This window comes from Manacus vitellinus, unplaced genomic scaffold (assembly GCF_001715985.3).
Source record: "Manacus vitellinus isolate BGI_N305 unplaced genomic scaffold, ASM171598v3 scaffold_7_pilon, whole genome shotgun sequence".
In the NCBI taxonomy this organism is placed as follows: Eukaryota; Metazoa; Chordata; class Aves; order Passeriformes; family Pipridae; genus Manacus; species Manacus vitellinus.
The window spans coordinates 976,143-996,616 of NW_021940813.1; the positions used below are offsets into that span (position 1 = coordinate 976,143).

Consider the following 20,474-nt stretch of genomic DNA (forward strand, 5'->3'; position numbering starts at 1 on the left):
CCTCAGGATGTGCAGCCTTCAAAGCCTGCTCCAAGAGGAACAAGATTTCCCCCGGTGCAAGCCTGTAGAGAAAATATTATTAAACAGCTTTATGGGAAGTTTTTCATCCCTTAAACCGTTTCATAGACTTTATAGCATAGAGTAATGGATGATAAGAGTAACGGATGCAGTTTCTGTCAGCCAGAAAGGATTAGAAGGTGTCGCACCCCAGGAACGCCTCATTCATTAGGGAAGAAAGGAAAAAGTGGCAACCAAAATAGCCATGTTCATCACAAATGACACCTTAAAACAGAGTCTGCTTTTTTTTGTTCTTGTTTTTGGCAGGGCCACAGCGTGGGCTCTTCTGTATCTCACATCCTTCTGCTGCTGTCATCGTACTTTCTCTGACCTCTTCTGGCTTGCTGCCCTTTGTTCCTTCCAGAAATATTATCCATGGAGGTCTAATAGTAAAGATGATCCTGTTAGTGTTTGTATATTAAAAAAAAATGAGTGGAAACAGGAAATATCATCTGAACAGAAAAGTAAGTAAACATTACTGCATTTGTTTGCAGAGCAACTGTCTTAGAAATGGACAACTGGAATGAGAATAAAAATAGCCATGAAAACAGGTGCAGTGCTCATGACACTATCTTCTTATCATTTTGATTTGCTTCTTGAGTTTTATGTCAAGTACAGGCTGTATGGTCTCCAGAGTAAGTGTTTTCTGTGAAGGGTTTAAGCAGAAGTTTGTCTGCTCTGAAGGAATAATGAAGACAGGCATGTGTGTTGATCCTAACTGGATGCAGGAAGAGTTGGAGGAGTTCCTTAGGCTGAAAGGAGAAAAAAGGAGCCAAATCTCTGGGGCTTGAGACTCTGTGAATGAGTCAGAGAGCAGCTCTCTGCCCTCTCTTTGCCTTTTCCACAGCTCACCTAACTTTGGAGGAGCAGGGATGCTCCACAGAGGGACAGGCCAGGAGCTCTTTGTCCCTGTTTTCAAATCCTCTTGAGCTTGGAGTGCCCTTTCCAGCCTTGATCCGACCAGCTGGCAGAGTTGGTACTTCAGCTGTGCCCTGTGTTTCACCTGACCTATTGCCCCACTCCTTCTAACAAGACAGTGCACACAGTGACAAGCACTGGGGTGAAAAGGGCACGGAAATGTTCAGCACATCCTCTTGCTGCAACTCTCACCCTTCCCACCGAGACCATTCCTTGATATCCAGTCAGTGGTTTGTACAAAACCTGTGGGAGATTAACTGTGGAGACCTTGTCTCCTCTGTCAAATGTGAATGAAACTGGTTTGACCAAATGGCACGAGGTAAAAATGGCAAAGGGAAGCAGATGTGGCTCCAAGAAGCTGAGAAAACTGGCCTAAGCATTTTGAAAGACAGGTCTTATCTAGTTTGAAGAGGGGAACTGAGTAAACCCTGCTTCCAAAAGATAGAAAGGTCATTTTCTGCACCATGGGAATCCACACATTACATTCCCACACTGTGTTTTGAAGAGGGAAATGCAAGCAGCAAAACTGCTTTGGAGGAGAGCACTGCGAAATACCGTAAAATTCCTGAGCATGTCTTTCCAAACATCTGTCTCAGTCCAGTTTTATAGGAAAGAGACAGTCAGCTGACATGTGTTCCCTCCTCAGACTCCCCTTTTAATCTCTGATTTCATAGGAAGCAGAATTTGGGCTGTGCTCAAGTTTTTAAGATTGTCTAAAGCAGGTTGGGGTGGGGCACCCACTAAAACAGACAAAAAGCCACTATTTTAGCAATGTAAAAGTAGCATTTACATTAAAAAAAACCCAGAACAAAAGATGCTTTTTTACAAACAGGTTTCCTACCCCTGCAGACACAATGGTATGTGCAATAACATCCCACTTTGCCAAGAGATTCCAGCAGAAGACACAGTAATTTCAAAAGAAACAAAGTGTAAGTTTATTGGACGCCAACAGTTCTTAGTCAAGATCTAAGTAAAGAAAACACACGGTAGAAAAAGTTGTACAAAGCAGCAATGGATTTACATTACATTAAAGAAAAAGTTACCTTAAGCTATTAAGTCTCAGTCCTAAAAAAAGTAAAAACCCATCCTGGTGTATTGAACAGATATAGAATGTATAAGGTACAAGGTACACAGGATTATAAACCCAGCATCCTTTGTCTGACCTCTATAATCCTTTAAAATGACAAGTGATTTTGTGTAACTAACTGGAAAAATTCTCTAGCAAATATATTGGATAATCCCAATTTTTAGAAACTGTAGGAATCTGTTCCCCTGTACCCAAGCACTAAAAGCGATCCCATTTTCCTGCTTTTTAAAAAGGGACACTGTCAAGAATAAGCCTTAAAATATGTACTTGAAGTGTATTTTGCATGTTACATTGCAAAGGGGAGCTTGTCCTGGTTTTATGCACATATTTGAATTAAAGATGCTGCTGCAGTAGTGGGAAGCTTGTGTCTTTGAAAGATAATGTGTATTGCTGAGAAGCTGGAAAAAGGAAAAATTGGATTGAGTCCTTTATTCTGGCACAGTGAGAGAAAAAGCAACATGAAAAATCAGCTCAACCCACAGAATTCGGATACATTTTCCAGACATCTCTGCAACAACTGAGGATGCCTGGAGTGGGCATTTTCATGCCCAAAAGCAGCTCAAGTGTTATGACTCAATTCTTCAATTTTATTAATGTCAAGTATTTCTAATACAGGTAAACCCATTTTCTGTACCCAAACTTTCTCTTGATAGTGTCCCTTTCTGTAGAGCAGTTACAGTACGGTTTTTCACAAGTCATTTTAAATAAACAAGAATCAATGCCATTAAAAATACTATCAGGCTGTGCTCAGCAACAACAGAAAAAGATTTTTAACACTGATTCATTAACACCAACACTAAAAAATAAAACCAAAAACCAAAAACCAAAACAAAACCAAAAAAAACCCCAAAAATAAATCCCCAACAAACCCCAAACCCCTAAGCTCGTTTTGATTTTTAATTAAATGTTCTGGTAAGAAAATGTAAACAATTTCATTGAACAGTATAGGCACATGCCAGATTACAGGCTCATGCCAGATATTTGCACCCTCACTGTGAAGAGCCAAGAAATTAGGCATAGTCTGTCCTTATCCCATGGGAGGAACCAGTTTTAACACTGGGAGCTTGGAACAGAAACAAGAGTCCGTGTAGAGCTTCAGAGCAAACCTTCGTGTCCTGCTTGGGGGGAAAACAAACAACATCAGGCAAAAAAACCTCCTGGATGTTCCTGCCTAAACAGGAAATGCAGGAAAAGCCTCTTACAGCTGTTTGGGGTCAGAGATAAGGAAATATCTCAGTTCTGAAACACCCCAGACAAACTCTGCAGTCGCCCACTTCACAAACTGCCTCCTTAATTACCTGTCACGGGGTGTTTCTCTCCCCCTTACAAAAAAACCACCCCCAAAACTAAAGACAGTATCATTCCTGGTTCACATCCTTTGTTTTTGTAAAGCTACAACCAATTCTATATGCAGGTTTTATGGAGAGGAAAATTAATTTTAACTTTCGGTCCCAGGACTTTAAAAAAAAACACCTGTACGTATTTTGCTGCCATTGCTCATTTTCAAGGCTGATCATGGTCCCAACTCAGCAAAGAACTTAAGGACTTTTAAAAAAAATAAATTAAGACTGATCTTAATGGACTTAAGCATAGGCTCAGAGGCTTTGCCAACACGGTGCCTGAAAGGGAAAAAAAGTCCCAAACCAAAATACATTTCATGGCTCAACCCTGCTCCTCTTAAAATGCAACACAAGTTTCCCCTCTACTTCCACTGAAGCAGGATAGTTCACTGAGATTTATCTGACAGATTATAAAAATAGCAAAAAAAAGAGGAGAATTATAGATTCTAATCTATATATTAAAACATCTGCACATTCCTGTCACAAGTTTTAAGAAAAAAAGCAAAACACTTTTTATATTTAACAAGACCTCTAACTTTGTGTCACTTTAGTACACAGCTATAAAATTAAACAAAATATGCTGAAGACAGGCTTTTGTATCAATAAATTTGCCTTTTATTTTGGCTGTGGCCAAACTAGACACTCTTCAAAAGATCTTTATTTATAAACAAGCAACTAACATTTTTTTTTTCTCCATAATTTAACTTTTAAAACATATATTAAAGTTATATAAGTGGAAGCATATTTATTCCGTATCCTCCAAAATAAACACTTCTATCAAGGGTTTTTTAAGATACTGTATAAAAGCTAATAGAAAACCAGAACTGCTATATAAACATCTCATATTTAAATTTTAGAGATCCTGAATTCCTTTACTAAACAACAGGAACCAAATTAAAAAAAAAAAACAAACACACAGAACACGCTCAAAGTTGAAAACAAAATTAAAAAAAACCCAACCAAACAAAAAACCCCCCAAACACTGAAGAAAAATTTAGGAGGCTATTTAGGCCAAAAATATTTGATGGATTTTTTAGCACACTAGGAAAAAGGTCAAGGTTTCTGCAAAAATGTTGCACAAGATTTTGATTTAAAGTGTGTAAAATTTCTCATCCCATCACAGAGCAGAATCCCAGTTGGAAGTGAGATGGCTCTGACCCAGCTGAGCTCGCTGCCACCTTCCTTTAGAAAGAACTTTACATCTATGCTTTGAGACTGTTGTGTAGGGGAATAATTGAGGAAAACTCAGGAACTGTTTTACAAAAACATGTTCATATTTTATATGCACCGATTTCTTAAATACATTTGAAGGATACTTCGTGGGGCTTGATGTTTTTCTGATTTTTTTTTTTTAAGCCAGGTTAAGTGCAATAACCATTTTAGTTTGAAATTGTTTCTGGTAGGAAAGAAATTTAGTCTTATTGGGTGGAATAAAAAAAGTCAGTAATGGAAATGTCACTATTAAGCAAGTACCTTCTTTAACTGCAATGCCACTTAAAGAGTTTAACTGATATTCAAGCAAATTAGCCTAATCATATTCAGCTACAATTTGCCTGGAAGAGGGCAAAAAAAGAACAATATGTTACTAATAGAAGTGTTCAGTAACAATTTTAGATTTTGGTCAAAAGTGAAGCAGAAGAGGCTTGAAACTAACATAGCAAATTTTTTGGTAGCTGGACAAAAAAAGTCAGGGGTCCGTCCTGAGCTAATTCTTTTAAACTTAAATTACAGGAAAAATAATTAAAAATCTGTTGGAAAAAAATGGTGGCACACTTGGGCTTTCACTGAGAAAAATCTACTCTGGTGTGTGCCTGATTAAGGATGCCCATCCTCAGATTCTTAGGAATTACATTTGTGCTTAATTTTGATAAATCTTAAGTGTCAGCTTGCAATTCTTCCAACTTTTGAGTTTGGGATACTGAAAGAACAGTCACATACATGGTTACACTCAGAACTAAAGCCTCACTCCGGCTCCCCCTGAAACTGGTGACCAAACTCTGTGCTGGTTTCAGCAGACACGGACTGGGCTCTGACTCAGCAGTGTGGAATGACATCCCCCCTCTCCCAGCCCTGCAGGGGGAAGGTTGGTCAGGATCAGAAACACTGTTTGCATCATTTACCTTCACTCTAATCCATCACCACTCCACCGAGTTTAAATTCCAGCAGAAGAATTTCTCACTGCTGGTTCACCTCACGCTTCTGGGAAAGTATTTCCTTTACTCACAGAAAAATTTGGACCCTTACTACAGCTCCTGGTAAATATGTATGATCCTACTTACACTAAATGCTCCAGTTGTGATTTGAGGTAAAATAATGGAACCGCAGGGAAGTGGTTCCATTATTACCACAATTTTTGACAAATTGGAAAATTGCAACACAGTATCACATATGATAGAAAAGCTGCAGAAAGAACTACTCTATGCATTGTACTCATAAAATGCTGTGATTGTAGTGTGATTTTCTCCTCTGCTTTGAGCTGGATATGCAACGCTTAATACAAATTTCAAATACATACTTCTTCATTTATACAGGTGTCTATATAAATATTTACATTTTTAGGTTCTGTTAAAACATATCTTTGTACTCATGGCCGAGCTTATGACTGTGTTTAGAAACACAGCTCATCTTCTGTCCCTTGATGAGCTCTCTCCTGTTGATTTAATAGTTATACATTCCTTTGTAGTCAGAATTACAAACAGTTGTACAAATAGTGGAAACAAAGCTATGAAACTTGTCTGACGTCCATTCAACCCCAGTTCATGTTACAAACAGTACCATTTGCATTATGATGGCTGTTATACAATGACTTCAGCTACCCAAGTATCCATAGGAAATTAGTCTTTGGGACATTATATAAAGCAAAGTACCCCCACTCTTGATTTTCCTTAGAAACTTAAAATTAAATGGCTGAGAGCAGACTTGCTGCTACTTCTTATATAAAATCTTAGTAATAATATTGCTGACTTTAGATTCTATTTTAATTTGCACAAGTTCCATACAACAATAAAACAATTCCGTGTTCCCTTAAAATAGCAAACATTCGTATCCAATAACATCAGGATTACTCAAAGTTGAGGTTCATTTGTTATTGCTAAAGGTTTCTAAGACCTAAGTCAATACAGCAAGACACTCCATCCACCTCCTCCCTAACTGCCAGTGCATGGCAACCATTTACATGGAGCTCGTGTGTTGGCTTCCTTTTTGAAAACAAATTAACGACGTTGGTTACAGTATTTCACTACTATAAGCTCACAGTTAGAATCCAAATTGTTGTTGCTCTTTCATTTAATATATAACTTTATATATAATACACACGCACACACCAACATCACAGGATGAAGATCCATGCATACAATCCAGATGCAATCGCATTTCAGTGTTAAATGAAATAAAATTTATACTGTTACTATCAGATCCCAGACCACAGGATTTTAAATTACTCTGCTTTCTACCTAATAACCAAGTCAGCTTCCCCTAATCTTCAAACCCAAGCAGCATCACAGATTCCACATTTTTCATCATTGCTTTGATCCTCTTAAAATTTCTAGTCTGTGTGGCAGACATGTGAGACCCTGAACACAGCTTTGTAAGGTTTCTGTTAAAGCTTAATTGTGTGTCTGTTCGTGGCTCCAGAGACTGAAAGCCGTCTTGAAAGTCCTGTGACAGAGTTTGCACATGTACTGTCTTTTAAAAGTGATTGCTGAGAGCGGCGGGGCGTGGTAGAACAGCGTGTCTGACTCCTGGGGCACGAACAACTTCTCAGTAGTACTGGAGCTCTCCGGCAAGCCCGTGGGGCTATCCGGCTCCAAAGGCTGGATTTTGGGGAGCGGCGGGGGCGGGGGTAAGGGCGGCGGGGATGGGGAGTTGGCTGGTGGGCATATCTCAGGCTCCTTGTTCGTGGCCTCCTCCGCAGCCTGCGACATGTGAGACTGGAAGTGGCTCCACAGCCGGAAATTCGTTCGGAAGGCCTTGTTACACACGTGGCAAATAAAGGGCTTCACGGAGCACAGGAGCTCCTGGTGACGCTCCAGCTGCTTGCGCAAGGTGAAAATCTTCCCACACTTCTCACAGGGCCACAAGTTGGCATCCTTCTTGGAGACCACTTCCTTAGGTTCCCTGCTCGTTTCGGTGACCTCGTCCTCGATGTCATCCGCAGGCTCTTCTTTGATCTGGATTTTAAACTGTTTGGAGACACTTAAGTCCTCAGGTAGGCATGAGGAGTCTTCAGAATCAAAGTTGATTTGTTCTGACGAGTCACTGAACACACCATCCTCCTTCGCAGCAACAAAGTTGTTCATTTTATTGGACTCTGACTGCGGGGGCAACCTGGACGAACTGGTTATTTCCCCGTTGTGATCCATGAGAGGTAAGGAAAAGTTCTCTGAAGGAGCCATCGTGTTTTGATTGTGAACCTCAACCTGATGGCGCCAGATGCTGAAGGATGATTTGAAGGTACGCATACACTCGAGGCAAGTGAGCTTCTTGTACTCACACTTGCTTTCGTGCTCGTGCTTCAGCTCTGGAGAAGAAAACCTAAGGCTGCAGTAAGGACAGACAGTGGCATTCCTACAGAGTCGCTCGTGATTTCCCTGTTCAATGAGTGAGGAGAGCTTGGCATTGCAGAGCCGGCACTGATAAACCTCCTTGTTCTCCACTGGGCTTTCAATATGAATGTGATCCTTCTGCTTAGGAGCCTTGTTCCCTCCGATGGGTTTCTCCCCTGGGTGCATTTTTATGTGCTGTTTGAACTGCGAGAGGAAGCGATAAGCTTTCCCACAGTAGGTACAAATATAGGCTCCTTTGGTTCTCGACCTTAAATTCCTCTTGATGACCTGCTGTGCTTGTGAAGCGGACTGGCCCTGAAAGCTCTGCTTGCCACGTCTCAGTTTCACGATCAGAGCTTTTTTGATTTCCCTCTCCCTCACTATGTCGATCAGTTTTCTTTGGAATTTTTCATCCAAGAGGGCGTGAGAACTGGAGGCCGGCGAGGGGTTCTTCACGATTCCATGCTGGGTCTGGCAGTGCGTCCACACTTTGAAGTTGGTGTGAAATCTCTTGTGGCATATGTCACAAGCGTAGGGCTTCTCTGGATTATGATACATGTTAACGTGACGATGAAGACCTGCTGTCGATCTGAAGATTTTAAGGCAGTGTTTGCATTTAAATTTTTTATTTGGTCTTGCTTCTTCCATCTCGCTGTACTCATCTTTACTGACATCAGAATCAGGAAAATCAGCATCAAGGTGCGGAGGGCTTGAGCCTTCCTCAAAGTTCTCTTCTGAGCCAGGAGAACCCTGCTCATCCGCCTTCAGCTTCTTGAACGGCAGCATTCTATCGTCCTGAAACCTCCTTTTTGCTGGAATTCTGCTCGGTTCCTTGTGATCATCCTCGGTTTTAAAAGCAAAGTCTTTATTTGTCGAGGCTGAACCGTCACCCACCGTAATTCTTATAATTTCAGCGGGATCTGAGAGTGGACTGCTCGGTTCGGTTTTTATCCGCACCTCCGAGAGAGGGGAAGCCACCTCCCTGTCAGTGGACTGAGAGGCACTGAAAGACCTAAGGCGATGTGGGTGTATGACCTGTGGTTTCTCATCCAGGACTAACTTCTCCGATGACTCTTTCAAGGATGACTTCTGGGACACGACGTTAAATGTTTTCTGGGAATCGTTAGTTCCCGGTGAGGAGGAGGACGACACCTGTGCAGGTTTTAGGTCAACGGAAGGTGAGTAAATAGGAACCTGGCTGTCCATGGACAGTGACCTCCGCAGAAGACTTTTTACAAGGGGCCCACTTCTGTCAATACTTTGGTTTTCTGGGCCAGACCCACTAGATGGGATGACCAGCCCTAACTTTGAGTAGTACAGCAAATTCCTGTCTTCGCCTTGGCCGTTTCCTTTTCCTGCCTCTCGCAACAAAAACGTGGATTCTGACGCCCCACGCAGAGACAAGACTGGTGGTCGTGGTCTCTTCAGTGACATCTCCAGAGCCTTTCCTCTCAGAAGCTGACCACTGCTTCCTGGCTCGTCGTCTGCAATTTCCTTCTCTGCTAAAGGCATCTGAGGCAGCACCGTGTTCCTTTTCACCAAACCACCCCTGCCCTGATCCTCCACAGTCCCAGAAGTTTCATGAACCTTCGTATAGCCCAAAGGACTTTCTTTCAGCCACCTCCTTTCAGTCAGTGATAAGTTGTGAAGGGTTTCAGCTGGTTTTGTTATTTGTGGTCTGCTGCTAGTTTTGACCGCCACAGAGGGCGAAGGTTTAGGAGTATGGCTTAAATCATGCTGTGTTTGATTTATGCTTTTCGCTTGTGTTTCAACTCTGTTCTGACAGACGATGACACTTCTCTTCTGGGAGCTACTTTCATCTTCATCTTGATACAGTATTTTCTTGATAGGGCAAGCAGGAAAAGGAGCTTGAGGACTCTTGGAAACGATGTTTGTGAGAAAGGATATCCCAAGACTGTAGCCCAGCTCTTGCACAGCTGCCAGACTGCCTTTCTCAATGAACAAGGATGAAGAATAAATGTAGTTCAACACGTTATCAAAAGCATCCGGCTCACAAAAGTCGAGTTGAAACACTGACTGAGACTCGTTCTCCTTGTTTGTGAACAGAGTCTGGAAGTATTCACTGCTGGCAGCCAGAACGTTCTTATGGGCTCGAAATTTCTGGTCTCCCACTATGAGCACAACGTCACACAGCTGTCCCTTGAGACGCTCCTCGTTCAGGGTGCTCAGAAGGGAAATTGCATGTGCTGGGTTTATGTAGTGCAAGAGCCCCTCCATGATTCTGATGCCTCTGAAAAAGAACAACAACAACAAAAGTCGTAGGTTGCCTTGTGTGAACGGTAAGAGGTAAAGCAAACACACCTAATCCCCCCTGTACTACAGTAAACTGGCCAAACCACCAACAAATAGTGATTAAGGAAACGGCTTTGTTTGGAGGAAAGGTATGGGAATGAAAACAACACTGTCAGTTCTAACAGATGCACAGGCATGGGAAGAACCAGCTCATCTGACCACTTTCCAGTACCCTTTAAATGGTTGATCTTAAACCAGAAATATGACACCACAAATACGATGGGTGGGCTGTGTTCTTTTCCTGCAATACACAGGGAGGAACAGTTCCATCATTTCACTCTCTATCTCTGCTTTAGCAGAGATCTGTCTTGACAGCTGCACTGATAAACTTTCACATCAGATATCTAAACTTAGTTATACCAACTCACCTTTCTGAGCTTAAGCAACCCTGACAGTCTCCTGCTGACCAAACAAATTAAGGGGGTTTTGCTGTCACTTTTAATAGGATGATGGAAAGGGCATTAATACTGGGAAGGGAGAAGGAAGCAGGATTATTGTCTGTAATCTAAATTTATCACGTTTGTTTATGCTTAGTAAGTGCTGTTAATTATATACTCCCAGCAATCAAATATGTGCCACCTAAAAAACTGTACTGGCAGGATCTGGGAAATGTCACAATTTTCACTGAGGTATCCCTGCATTGCTTTGCTCTATCTCTGCATTGCTTTGCTGTAGCTGAAAAGCAACCAGAGAACTGAAGTCCCCATTTTATTCATTAGCAGGAGAGCACTTTATGCCCACATTCCACATATTGAGGAACAGTTAGCCTGGGATGCATCTAGGAGTACAGTGAGCACAAATTAAGCTGCAGTGAAGAAATCTCCATGTTCCATGTGCTTCAAAACACAACCTACTCCATACTGCAGGATGTCTCAATAACTCAATATACTGCTCCTGATTGGAGCTTAACAAAAAAAGAGAATCAGGTTTTAAGTTAGTACAAATCAAGAACTTCTGGGGCAGGAATTGGAATTTATACATCTGTGCACAGTGACACACACAGACAAATCAGCAATGTCCAATTTTCCTTTTTTTTTTGTTTTTTTGTGGACACTCTTTACACTGCCTTCCTCCATGGTGGTATAAAACATGTCAATATATGTCTGTTAAAAGCAATTCTCTTCTTTCTACAGCTGATTTGAGAAATCACTCTTTAGTTTATGATTTATACATATAAATACATAGACAATGAAAAGGTTTCAGTGTCCATCAGCTTACAAGCAACACTGTAAAGTTTATAAAAATAAAAAAACAGTACTAAGAGGCTGTAACCCCCTGATTAATAAATGAGGGTGGTAAAACTTACAACAAACGGATACAAGTAAGTGATCAAAGCCTGAATTGGTATTATTGAGAAATGACAGAAAGGGTGCTGCATCTCTGGGCATTGAGCTGCCACTTCTGCATCTGAAGCTCCCAAATGACTTCACAGTGCCATGGCAATAGGAAAAGCAGAATGCTGTCTCCTCACCAAATCAGTCTTTATCTAGTGTTTCAGTGCCTTGCAGTGTCATTTCACAAACACTAATTTATCCTTAATTCACCTCAGATAGTTATAGTTATAATGCATAATCCCCCCACACCTTCATCTAAAAAAAGCAGTGCAGTCACTCTTAATTTGAGAAACCAATCTGGCTTGGTTTGCTTTCTGTGTTTTGCTTAAAAATACTGGGGGGGATGAGGATGGATGGTGGTTCAGTACCCCTCTCCTTTGTGGGTTACACTGCAATTTAAAGTGGTCAGGTCTGAGCAGTCCTAAACCAGTTTCACTGTCTGAGCACCCATTAACACCTGGAGTGTTACTGGAACAACTGTTCCAGGAAGGCATCTTTTCCTTTAGCTTCCTCTGGAAGAAGGTGAGTTTGCAAACCCAAGTGATTCATCTGGGATGCAACTTGCAGAGGGTTTATGGAGGGAACAGATCAACGGCGTGCTCAGGGAGCTTGAACCAGAACAGTGGTGTAGAGACACCCAATATAAGTTGCTGCATAACCCCCACCTTTGAGGACAGAGTGAAAATACAGTGTATTAGTCACATATTTTGAAATGTTTTCAAATATTTCACTTTAATCTGCTTTGCCCAAGCCCTGTGTTTTGTGTAAAACTGGCAGAATAAACACCATGTAATTACTATGTGTCCCTTTGTCCATCCTAGCACAGTAACTCAGTGTAACCAGCAGAGATTGGTGGAAAATGTACACATCTAAAGCAGAGCCCAACAGCCACCCATCCTTCTTTCCCCATCCTCCTTTTTTATTCCTAGAACACCTTCAATTCACTACATATAACGTGACAAGAGACAATCATCCCTCCCTTTCATGCTCATGGCACAGTCCCTTGCGTGCAGTGAAGGAGGGTTTGGTGCAATGTAACTGTGTCACTTTAACAGTAACCAAGGCTGCAAGGTACACAAATGGCAGGGGAACAAATTAATCCTGAAAAAGCAGCTTTAATCCTGGTATTTCCTAATTCAACTGCTTGACTTTCAGCTTAGTAGCCTTTAGACACAACAGGCAGAAATAAAACAAACTATGACACCAAGAAGCAAAATCAGAACTGTTTTGCAGAACCATTTTAAGACAATTACACAGACCATCTAAAAGCCTGAAACGCTTAGATGTGAAAAAAAAAAAATCCAAAGATTACCTGAGTAAATGTACAATGTGTTAAAATTTCACTACATGAACACTTTTCAGTAACAAAGTTGTTCCAAGTTACTTCTGCTCTCTCTTGTTCATCTTACCTGCACACTGCAGGTCACTCCTCCTCCAGCTGTGCCAGTATAAATACCTGCAGGCCTGTATGACACAGCAGATCAGACAATAAATAAAACTCCAGAATTATTAATTTTCAAATGCTGGTCAATTTTGATATTAAACCACAATGACTGCATTGGCATAACTGAAGAGGCAGCAACTAGAGCAGCCACAGGAAGACAAGAACTTCTCCCAACAGTGTCCCCAAAGCCAGTGTTTGTCTGTTTAGCCCCCCACAAAAGCTGTGTCTGGCACAGTGTGTAGATCCAGACCTCTGGAGTCTCCTGTAACACTAGATCTGGTTCCAGGGGTTTGAGGACTCTTACTTCTCAGCTAAAGATTACTTTGCCATTAGCTACCTAAGATCTTTCCTCCAAATAATCTGCTTCTATTCTCTCCAACCATGTTTTCCAGCCACCTTCACTACTGACTGGAAACAAAGCTCTTTTTATTTTCTTCCATGACGTTTGGGTGACATCAAGGAAACAGCAGGAGCATATCAGGAAATCTCCCACTGTCTGTGTGCCACACGGCACAGCAGCTGCTGGTCCTCAGGAGGAACAGTGACAGTAAGACTCCAAACCCAGGAAGGGTAAGTGCAGCAGGAGCACCTGCAGCCTTCCTTCAGGAGGCCAAGAAGAGATTTTGGTGTTAAGTCTTCACAGAATCACAGAATGGGTCAGGTTAGAAGGGACCACAGTGGGTCATCTGGTCCAACCTTTCTGTACAAGCAGGGTCATCCCAGAGCACATGGCATAGGATTGTGTCCAGATGGGTCTGGAATATCTCCCACCCTCCCTGGACAATCTGTTCAGTGCTGGGTCACTGCACAGCAAAGAAGTTCTTCCTCATGTCCAAGTGGAACTTCCTGGGCATCAGTTCCTGCCCGTTCCTCTTGTGCCATTGCTGGGCCCCCCCGAGCAGAGCCTGGTCCATCCTCTGCCCCCTCCCTGCAGCCCCTACAGACCTGGGGGAGGGCCCCTCTCAGTGTCTGCTCTGGAGGCTGAACAGCCCCAGCTCCCTCAGTCTTTCCTGGTCAGAGAGGCTCCAGTCTCCTAATTCCCTCCATCAACAGCCCTCTACTGATCTCCCCAAACTAAATTTCAGAAACCTAAGTACCATACTTGGTACAAGATTGCTTTTATTTTATATTTTGAACAAGGATAGAAAAAGACACCTCTACTATTTCAAAATTACTTCCAGGAAAAAAAATAAAAAAGGAAATCTCTACTCAGGAAAGCTCTACTCAAGGAAAGAGCGGAAAGGCTCAGTCTTTGGCCCAACAGTTTCTTGGTCTTCAACATCCATCTGTCTTTGAGGTGGTAGTTCCCCTTCCTTTCCTCTGTCCCTTACTGTCACACCTCCTCCTCCCAGCCCCGTGGTACCCTCCCCTTCCTTTCACCAGCTCGGCTGCTCATCTCACCTCCCAGTGAGTTGATTCAGCTCCCTAAAAATGAAGCAGGAGACAAAGCAACAAACAAAATCAATCCAGCTTTTTATACCTGTTGGCTATTTTCTAGGACAGGAGCTTGATATCTCACTGAGAGGTCAGATGAGCATCAGAGTTGCAGCAAGAGAAGCCACGAAACTGCTCATTCTTTGTCAGGAAGTTGTTCCACCAGCTTCACCCACCTGAAATTTCACCTTTAGAAACAACGAAGCCACCAACACTGAAACTTTACGGGCAAGATATTTGTGTGACTGATCTCAGTGTAACAGCTACACATGAGCAACAAATACACACGAGCAACTAAGAGAAGATGTCGATGTTGCCTCCTGACATCCATTACAAGGACACAGCTGTCAGCTAAAGCTCCATTAACAGCGTCTTGGGGGTGGAACTGGGAAAGACGATGTTCTGAAGCCCTTAATGAGATGCGATTTTGCAGCAAGGAGGCGCCAGGGCTGTGAGAAACTGCGGCTGGAAGCAGGGAATACAAGGACGGAGGAGGAAACACACGCAGAGGAGACAGGAACCAAGGGAGACTGAACAGGGGTTTCTTCAGGGAAAACACACAGGAAGCGTGGCGGGGGCAAACCCACTAAGAAAGCAAAGAAACATGGATTACAAGACTCAGTGAGTTCCCGGGGCATCCCCAGGTAAATGCGGGAATGTTGCACTCCCTTGTGAGTGCTTTGCAGAGGATCTGATGGCTCTGGTAATTCAGGTGCTGTTTCGAACACAAGGAAGGAAAAACATCTGATTACTCATCACAAGTCCAGATGCAAAACAAACACACACCGCTTAAGCTTCTACTCAAGGTTTCTATGCAGGGTATTTTTACTGGAGCTTGACAACGGTTTTGGTTTATAAAACATCTCTTCTCCCATCAACAGCCTTTGCAACACACTCTCCCATAGTACATATATATTTACACACTGCCCTACACACCCCCAAAAGCTGTATGTAAAAGCTCCAAACCTGCACAGAAAGACTGTTTGCACTTTTTCTAACTATACACTTAAGTAACCTCTTCCTGCAAGTTTGAGGATTTCTCTCTCCCTGGGTTTACTGAAATGTGATTTCACTGCTATTGCTGTTTCCTGCTGCTGACAATACTGTGAACTCTCTCCGAGAAGACAAATGCTTTTTCATGTACAATAAGTTAGCAGCAAGGAGAGACTCACTACAGTGAAGAGAGGCATAAAATGAGATAAAGAACATGTTTGCTAGTGTGTGAAATTGGTGGACTAATTTCCAACTATTTATCCTCCACACATACAGAAGCAGAAATATAGGGAGAGGAAAAGAATTCTAGAATCAGAGAATCACAGAATGTTTTGGGTTGGAAGGGACCTTAAAGATCATCCAGTCCCACCCTCTGCCATGGGCAGGGACACCTTCCACTAAATCACATTGCTCCAAGCCCTGTCCAACTTCCAGGGATGGGACATCCACAACTTCTCTGGGCAACCTGTGCCAGGGTCTCACTAACCTCACAGTAAAGAATATTTTTCTAATATCTAATTTAAAATTACTCTCACTTTGAATATTGTGCAGTCTCTCTATCTTGCCCTACACAATGGACAAATAACGAGCAGTTACTCTGACACAGCATAAAAATTCTCTCAGAAATTAGAGGCTACTTTTCATATTCAGATCACACCCTTGGTTTCCCCATCTGACACTTAAAACAGCTCCTCCTGACTTGCAGCAAAGTGTAACATGTCAGAGTAACATCACAAAGCTCCTCTTGTCCTTCTCATTCTTGTTTACAGACCCACAGCACTAAGGGGGCACTTTCATCTCACTCTCAGTCCAGTCTAACCAGGGATGGCTCCTGCAAGGAGCAGTTGGTGTCTCCTCCACCCCTAAGGAAGGACTGGCTCGTGTCAGAGCAGTAAACCACAGGATTGCACAGCCAAGGGATGTAAGCGAGAGGGCAGGAATACGCTCTGGCTGTGAGCTCTCCTGGTTCCTCCCGAAACACTTAACGCAGATCAAATCACAATTTGACAAAATACTTGTCCTGGCCTCAATGTCTCAACCGAAAGGCGTGTAACTCACCCTCCAAACTGCTGTGAACTAAATCAAACATCAAAAAGTTTAAAAGTTTAAAAATACTTTTCCCTAAGGAGTTCTTCCACTTCCATTCCCTTGAGCTTTGTGATGTGAACCTTTCTGGCGGGACAAGACCAAAAGGCTTGATGGCCATATAATTCAAAAGCCTACAGAAACGTCATCCCCAGAAATATTTCATATGATTTTTTTGGTAAGAGATGCATGAAATCAAGAATTTGAAGAAGGGGAGATGTATACCAAACGTATACACTTGTACTCTTTCTACAGGTAGACTTTATTATTTTGCTGGTAATGCTGAGATATCAAATGGGATAATATTCATAACAGTCATTTCTTTACTATTCCTTTACACTTTTTCTTTGCTTAACTGGCCTAATTCAGAATAAATCTTGTCTACAGACTGCTTTTAATTTTTTAATTATTTTGTATAGTCAAAATGACAGACCCCTAATTGTGGGCATATTTCTATAACTATAATGTGGCTTTTTACAGGCACACTTTAGATAGGAAGAGAAGCCAGTTATACCCATATAAGGTACTTTTCTATCAACAGAATTGTGTTTACACAAAGGTTTCTTTTAAAAAAAACAAGATTTGAAGGGGGAGAGGTCATACATTTAATCTGAAAAATGCACAACTAATACAAAAACTGAGCCTAAAAAATTGCCAAGTGAGAAAGTTATGGTTCAGGGAACGCAGGTATCTTCCTCCCACTGAAGGGATCCAAAGAAAATGTCACTCTGCCATCACCAATTATGGGCAAGATACTGGGAAGACAGTCCAGGAAACTGGAAAAGGGGAAAGACAGCAGCAATTTTACCTGAGTTCTACATGAGATTTACAAGGTCAGCATTGCTGAGAATGAACTGCAACCTAAAGATCGCTCACACTGTTCAGTGCTGAGGTGGGATAAACCAGGGATAAGGAGATTAATGCTCCAGGACAAAAAAGGGGGAAATATTTCATCGGTTCCCAAAGAATGCAATTTAATTGTAAACAAACTGCTATCAAAGGACAAGTTTTGCAGCAGTTTTTTTGAAATTATTTGCCCCAAGGATTTTTCAGGCCTTTTCATCACGGACTGTATGGAAAGAATTTGCACAAGTTGTGGTGTTTCACTAAATACAAGAGGGAAAACCCCCCTCAACAACCAGGAGGAGGTGATTTTGAAACTTTCCTGGTTTTTGGTGGGCTGCAAAATGGTGGTGGTGTTGTTGGCAGAATGAGCTTAGGGAGGTCAAAGAGTTGCTCAACACATTCTTTTTTTGTCCATAAAATATGCCTGAACTGTTCCAGAACAACATAATACATAAAGCAGCCAATAAGCAAAGACAACAGATGACTTTTTTAATTTATTTCACTGCTGAACAAAAGAAAACATAAGAGAACTGCTGTCTTTAATATTATCATTAAGGGAAATAAAAAGGAAATATTACAGTACAAACACTAATACTAAATTATAACTATTTTGGGAATGAAACCCCCTCTGCACAGAACATCGTTTTTAAAGCAGTGTTTCCACTTGCAACGAAGGATTTTGCTGCTTCTGAAGACTTTTCTTCCCTTCCGGGGATCTCAGTTGATTAAATGCAACAGACCCCATTACAAAAGAGCTCAGAAGTTTAACGAGAGCTGAAACAGTTGCAACTGCAGCGTGTGACTCAGAGCGTGGCCCCTCCCAGCGCAGGACAAACCATGTGCCGGTTACAGCCCAACTTCCTCTCCCCAGCTCCTCCTTCCTCTCCCGGGTGAGCCTACACTTGTTTATCATCACTGTTGGGCAGATAAAATAAACTTCAAAACCCTGAAAGCTATAATGGGAAATTACTAATTTTTTTTTTTTTCAGTAACTGCTTCACAGCTCCTGCAGTTCCAACCAAAACAACTTCAGTACAGTAAGAAAGCTCAAGGCTTTCTGTGAAGTTGTCCTGTTAAACTCAAAGGTTGGCCTGCCCATTACTAATTCTAAAGAAAGCGTGGTCAGCACCAACTATTTGATTCTCTGTGTACAAGTCTTCTCTAGCATCACACACAAAAAAAAATCCCCCATGAGCTCATAAAACCTAATTTCTTAGTAATACCCAGCTTCTGGTGATGCAGAGGGTTCTCAGTGTGAGATGTTGAATCCGAGTCAGCTGGCACAGCATCACCCTGGCACTTGGAACCTACACAGCAGGAACAGGAGGCACAAATGTTCACATTTGTTGCTAAATGTACAGCACAAAGAGGACTTCGAGAACTTCTTAAAAGCTACTGCCTCTTTTTATATTAAATAAGAGGGATAATATGTGCTAGAGGATAAGTTACTTTAAGCATTAAAAACCCCCATCCAACTCACTATGACTTTAATCCTGTTCTGGATCACAGGGAAATGCTGAAATCAGTCAAGAGCAGCACTGAGGGCACAAGACACTCATTTTCAACTCCAATCCCCAGGGGTTGTCTTGGCTCCAGCAGAGTCAGGGGAGCTCCCAGCTGGAGAAATCCCTGAGAAATCCTGGCCTGGCACACACTGTTGCAGCTGAAAACTTCAGAGGTTTGTAATTTGTGACATCTCCCTGCGAGTCCCTACTGAGAACATGTGAATGACAGTTCTTTAAACGTTCACAATCCAGTCAGGGTGGGTGGACTTTCCACGGGTGAACAAAGTGTTCTTATGAGATTTACAAGTGTAGAGCATGCGGGTGAAACACAATTCTGAGAGAAAGGGATGTCGGATCCCCTTTCACCCAAAGGACAGCCACATAATTTGGTTTTTTTTCTTCAAACAAGGTTTATAAAAACTGTTGCTTAAATTCGCTCAAAACTTCCCCTCGAGAAGATCAGCATAATGCTGGTGGAAAATTTTAGTCAGAGCAGTCAGTGTGAGCAAAGTCACAAGAGAACACAACAGCTGTCTGTGTTCAGGCAATACACACATAAAGTGGTACTAGATTTACCTCCAGTACGTATTTACCACTCGTGATTTAATATCAAAAGTACGTATTTACTACCCCTGATTTAATATTCCTGTACAGAAATACACTCAAAAAAATCTATTTATTAATATAAATTTATCTGAGGATAAAAAGATTAATTACAATTTAACCAAAAGTTCTTCAGTGTATTCACAAAAAGTCATGAGACTGTGTAATTCATCACAGTCTCTTCTTATATGTACAGCCCACCCATATTTCCACTGTGAGTCCAAGTGCAAAAAAACTCGAGCTATTAAAGCAAGTGCTATTTAATTATTAAGATGAGCTTACTCAGCACATAATGACATTCCACAATATTTCCTGTCTCCTAATATCTCCTTTAAATTACGTTCTTGTGCCGTTCCTTTGCGTGAGCTGCATCCAATCTGGATATAATGTCAGCATGGACTTCGGGAAGGATTACAGTAAAGTTCTCTCTGACAGCTGTGACCACGTAAAACACCTTCCACGGCTTTCTGCAAAGGCACAGCACAGCACTGAGGGTTCCTCCACCTGGCTATGAAATGTACTTCATCCCGATGAATAAACCAGCCCAACAGTGCTCAGACTAGCAAAGCTACCCTTTGTCTACAAAATCACAGGATGGGTCAGGTTGGAAAGGACCTCAGAGGGTAATCTGGTCCAACTTCCCTGCTGAAGCAGGGTCATCCCAGAACACCCAGCACAGGACTGTGTCCAGACAGTTCTGGAATATCTCCACTGAGGGGGATTCCACAGCTTCTCTGGTCTCTGTTCTAGTGAAGTTCTTCCTCACGTTTAGGTGGAAATTTTGTGCATCGGTTCCTGCCCGTTGCCTCTTGTCCCATTGCTGGGCACCCCCGAGCAGAGCCTGGTCCATCCTCTGCTCCCTCCCTGCAGACACTTATACGTATTAACGAGCTTTAGTACCTGCCTGTACATACACTCCGCAGGCACCTCGCTGGGGGAGGATGAAATGTGCTCTCCCTTCCAGATACAT

At 42.2% G+C, this 20,474-nt stretch overlaps 1 protein-coding gene across 1 annotated transcript; it reads right to left on the reverse strand.

Moving 5' to 3' along the window:
• Nucleotides 1-1,886: 1,886 nt before the first annotated feature.
• Nucleotides 1,887-20,468, reverse strand: ZBTB21 (zinc finger and BTB domain containing 21). The gene is made up of 2 exons (XM_018084250.3): nt 20,405-20,468; nt 1,887-10,197 (listed from the first exon to the last, which is right to left on the reverse strand). Exon 2 carries the CDS (start codon nt 10,182-10,184, stop codon nt 7,008-7,010), a length of 3,177 nt encoding a protein of 1,058 aa, XP_017939739.2. The 5' UTR covers nt 10,185-10,197; nt 20,405-20,468; the 3' UTR covers nt 1,887-7,007.
• Between the last annotated feature and the right edge of the window lie 6 nt (nt 20,469-20,474).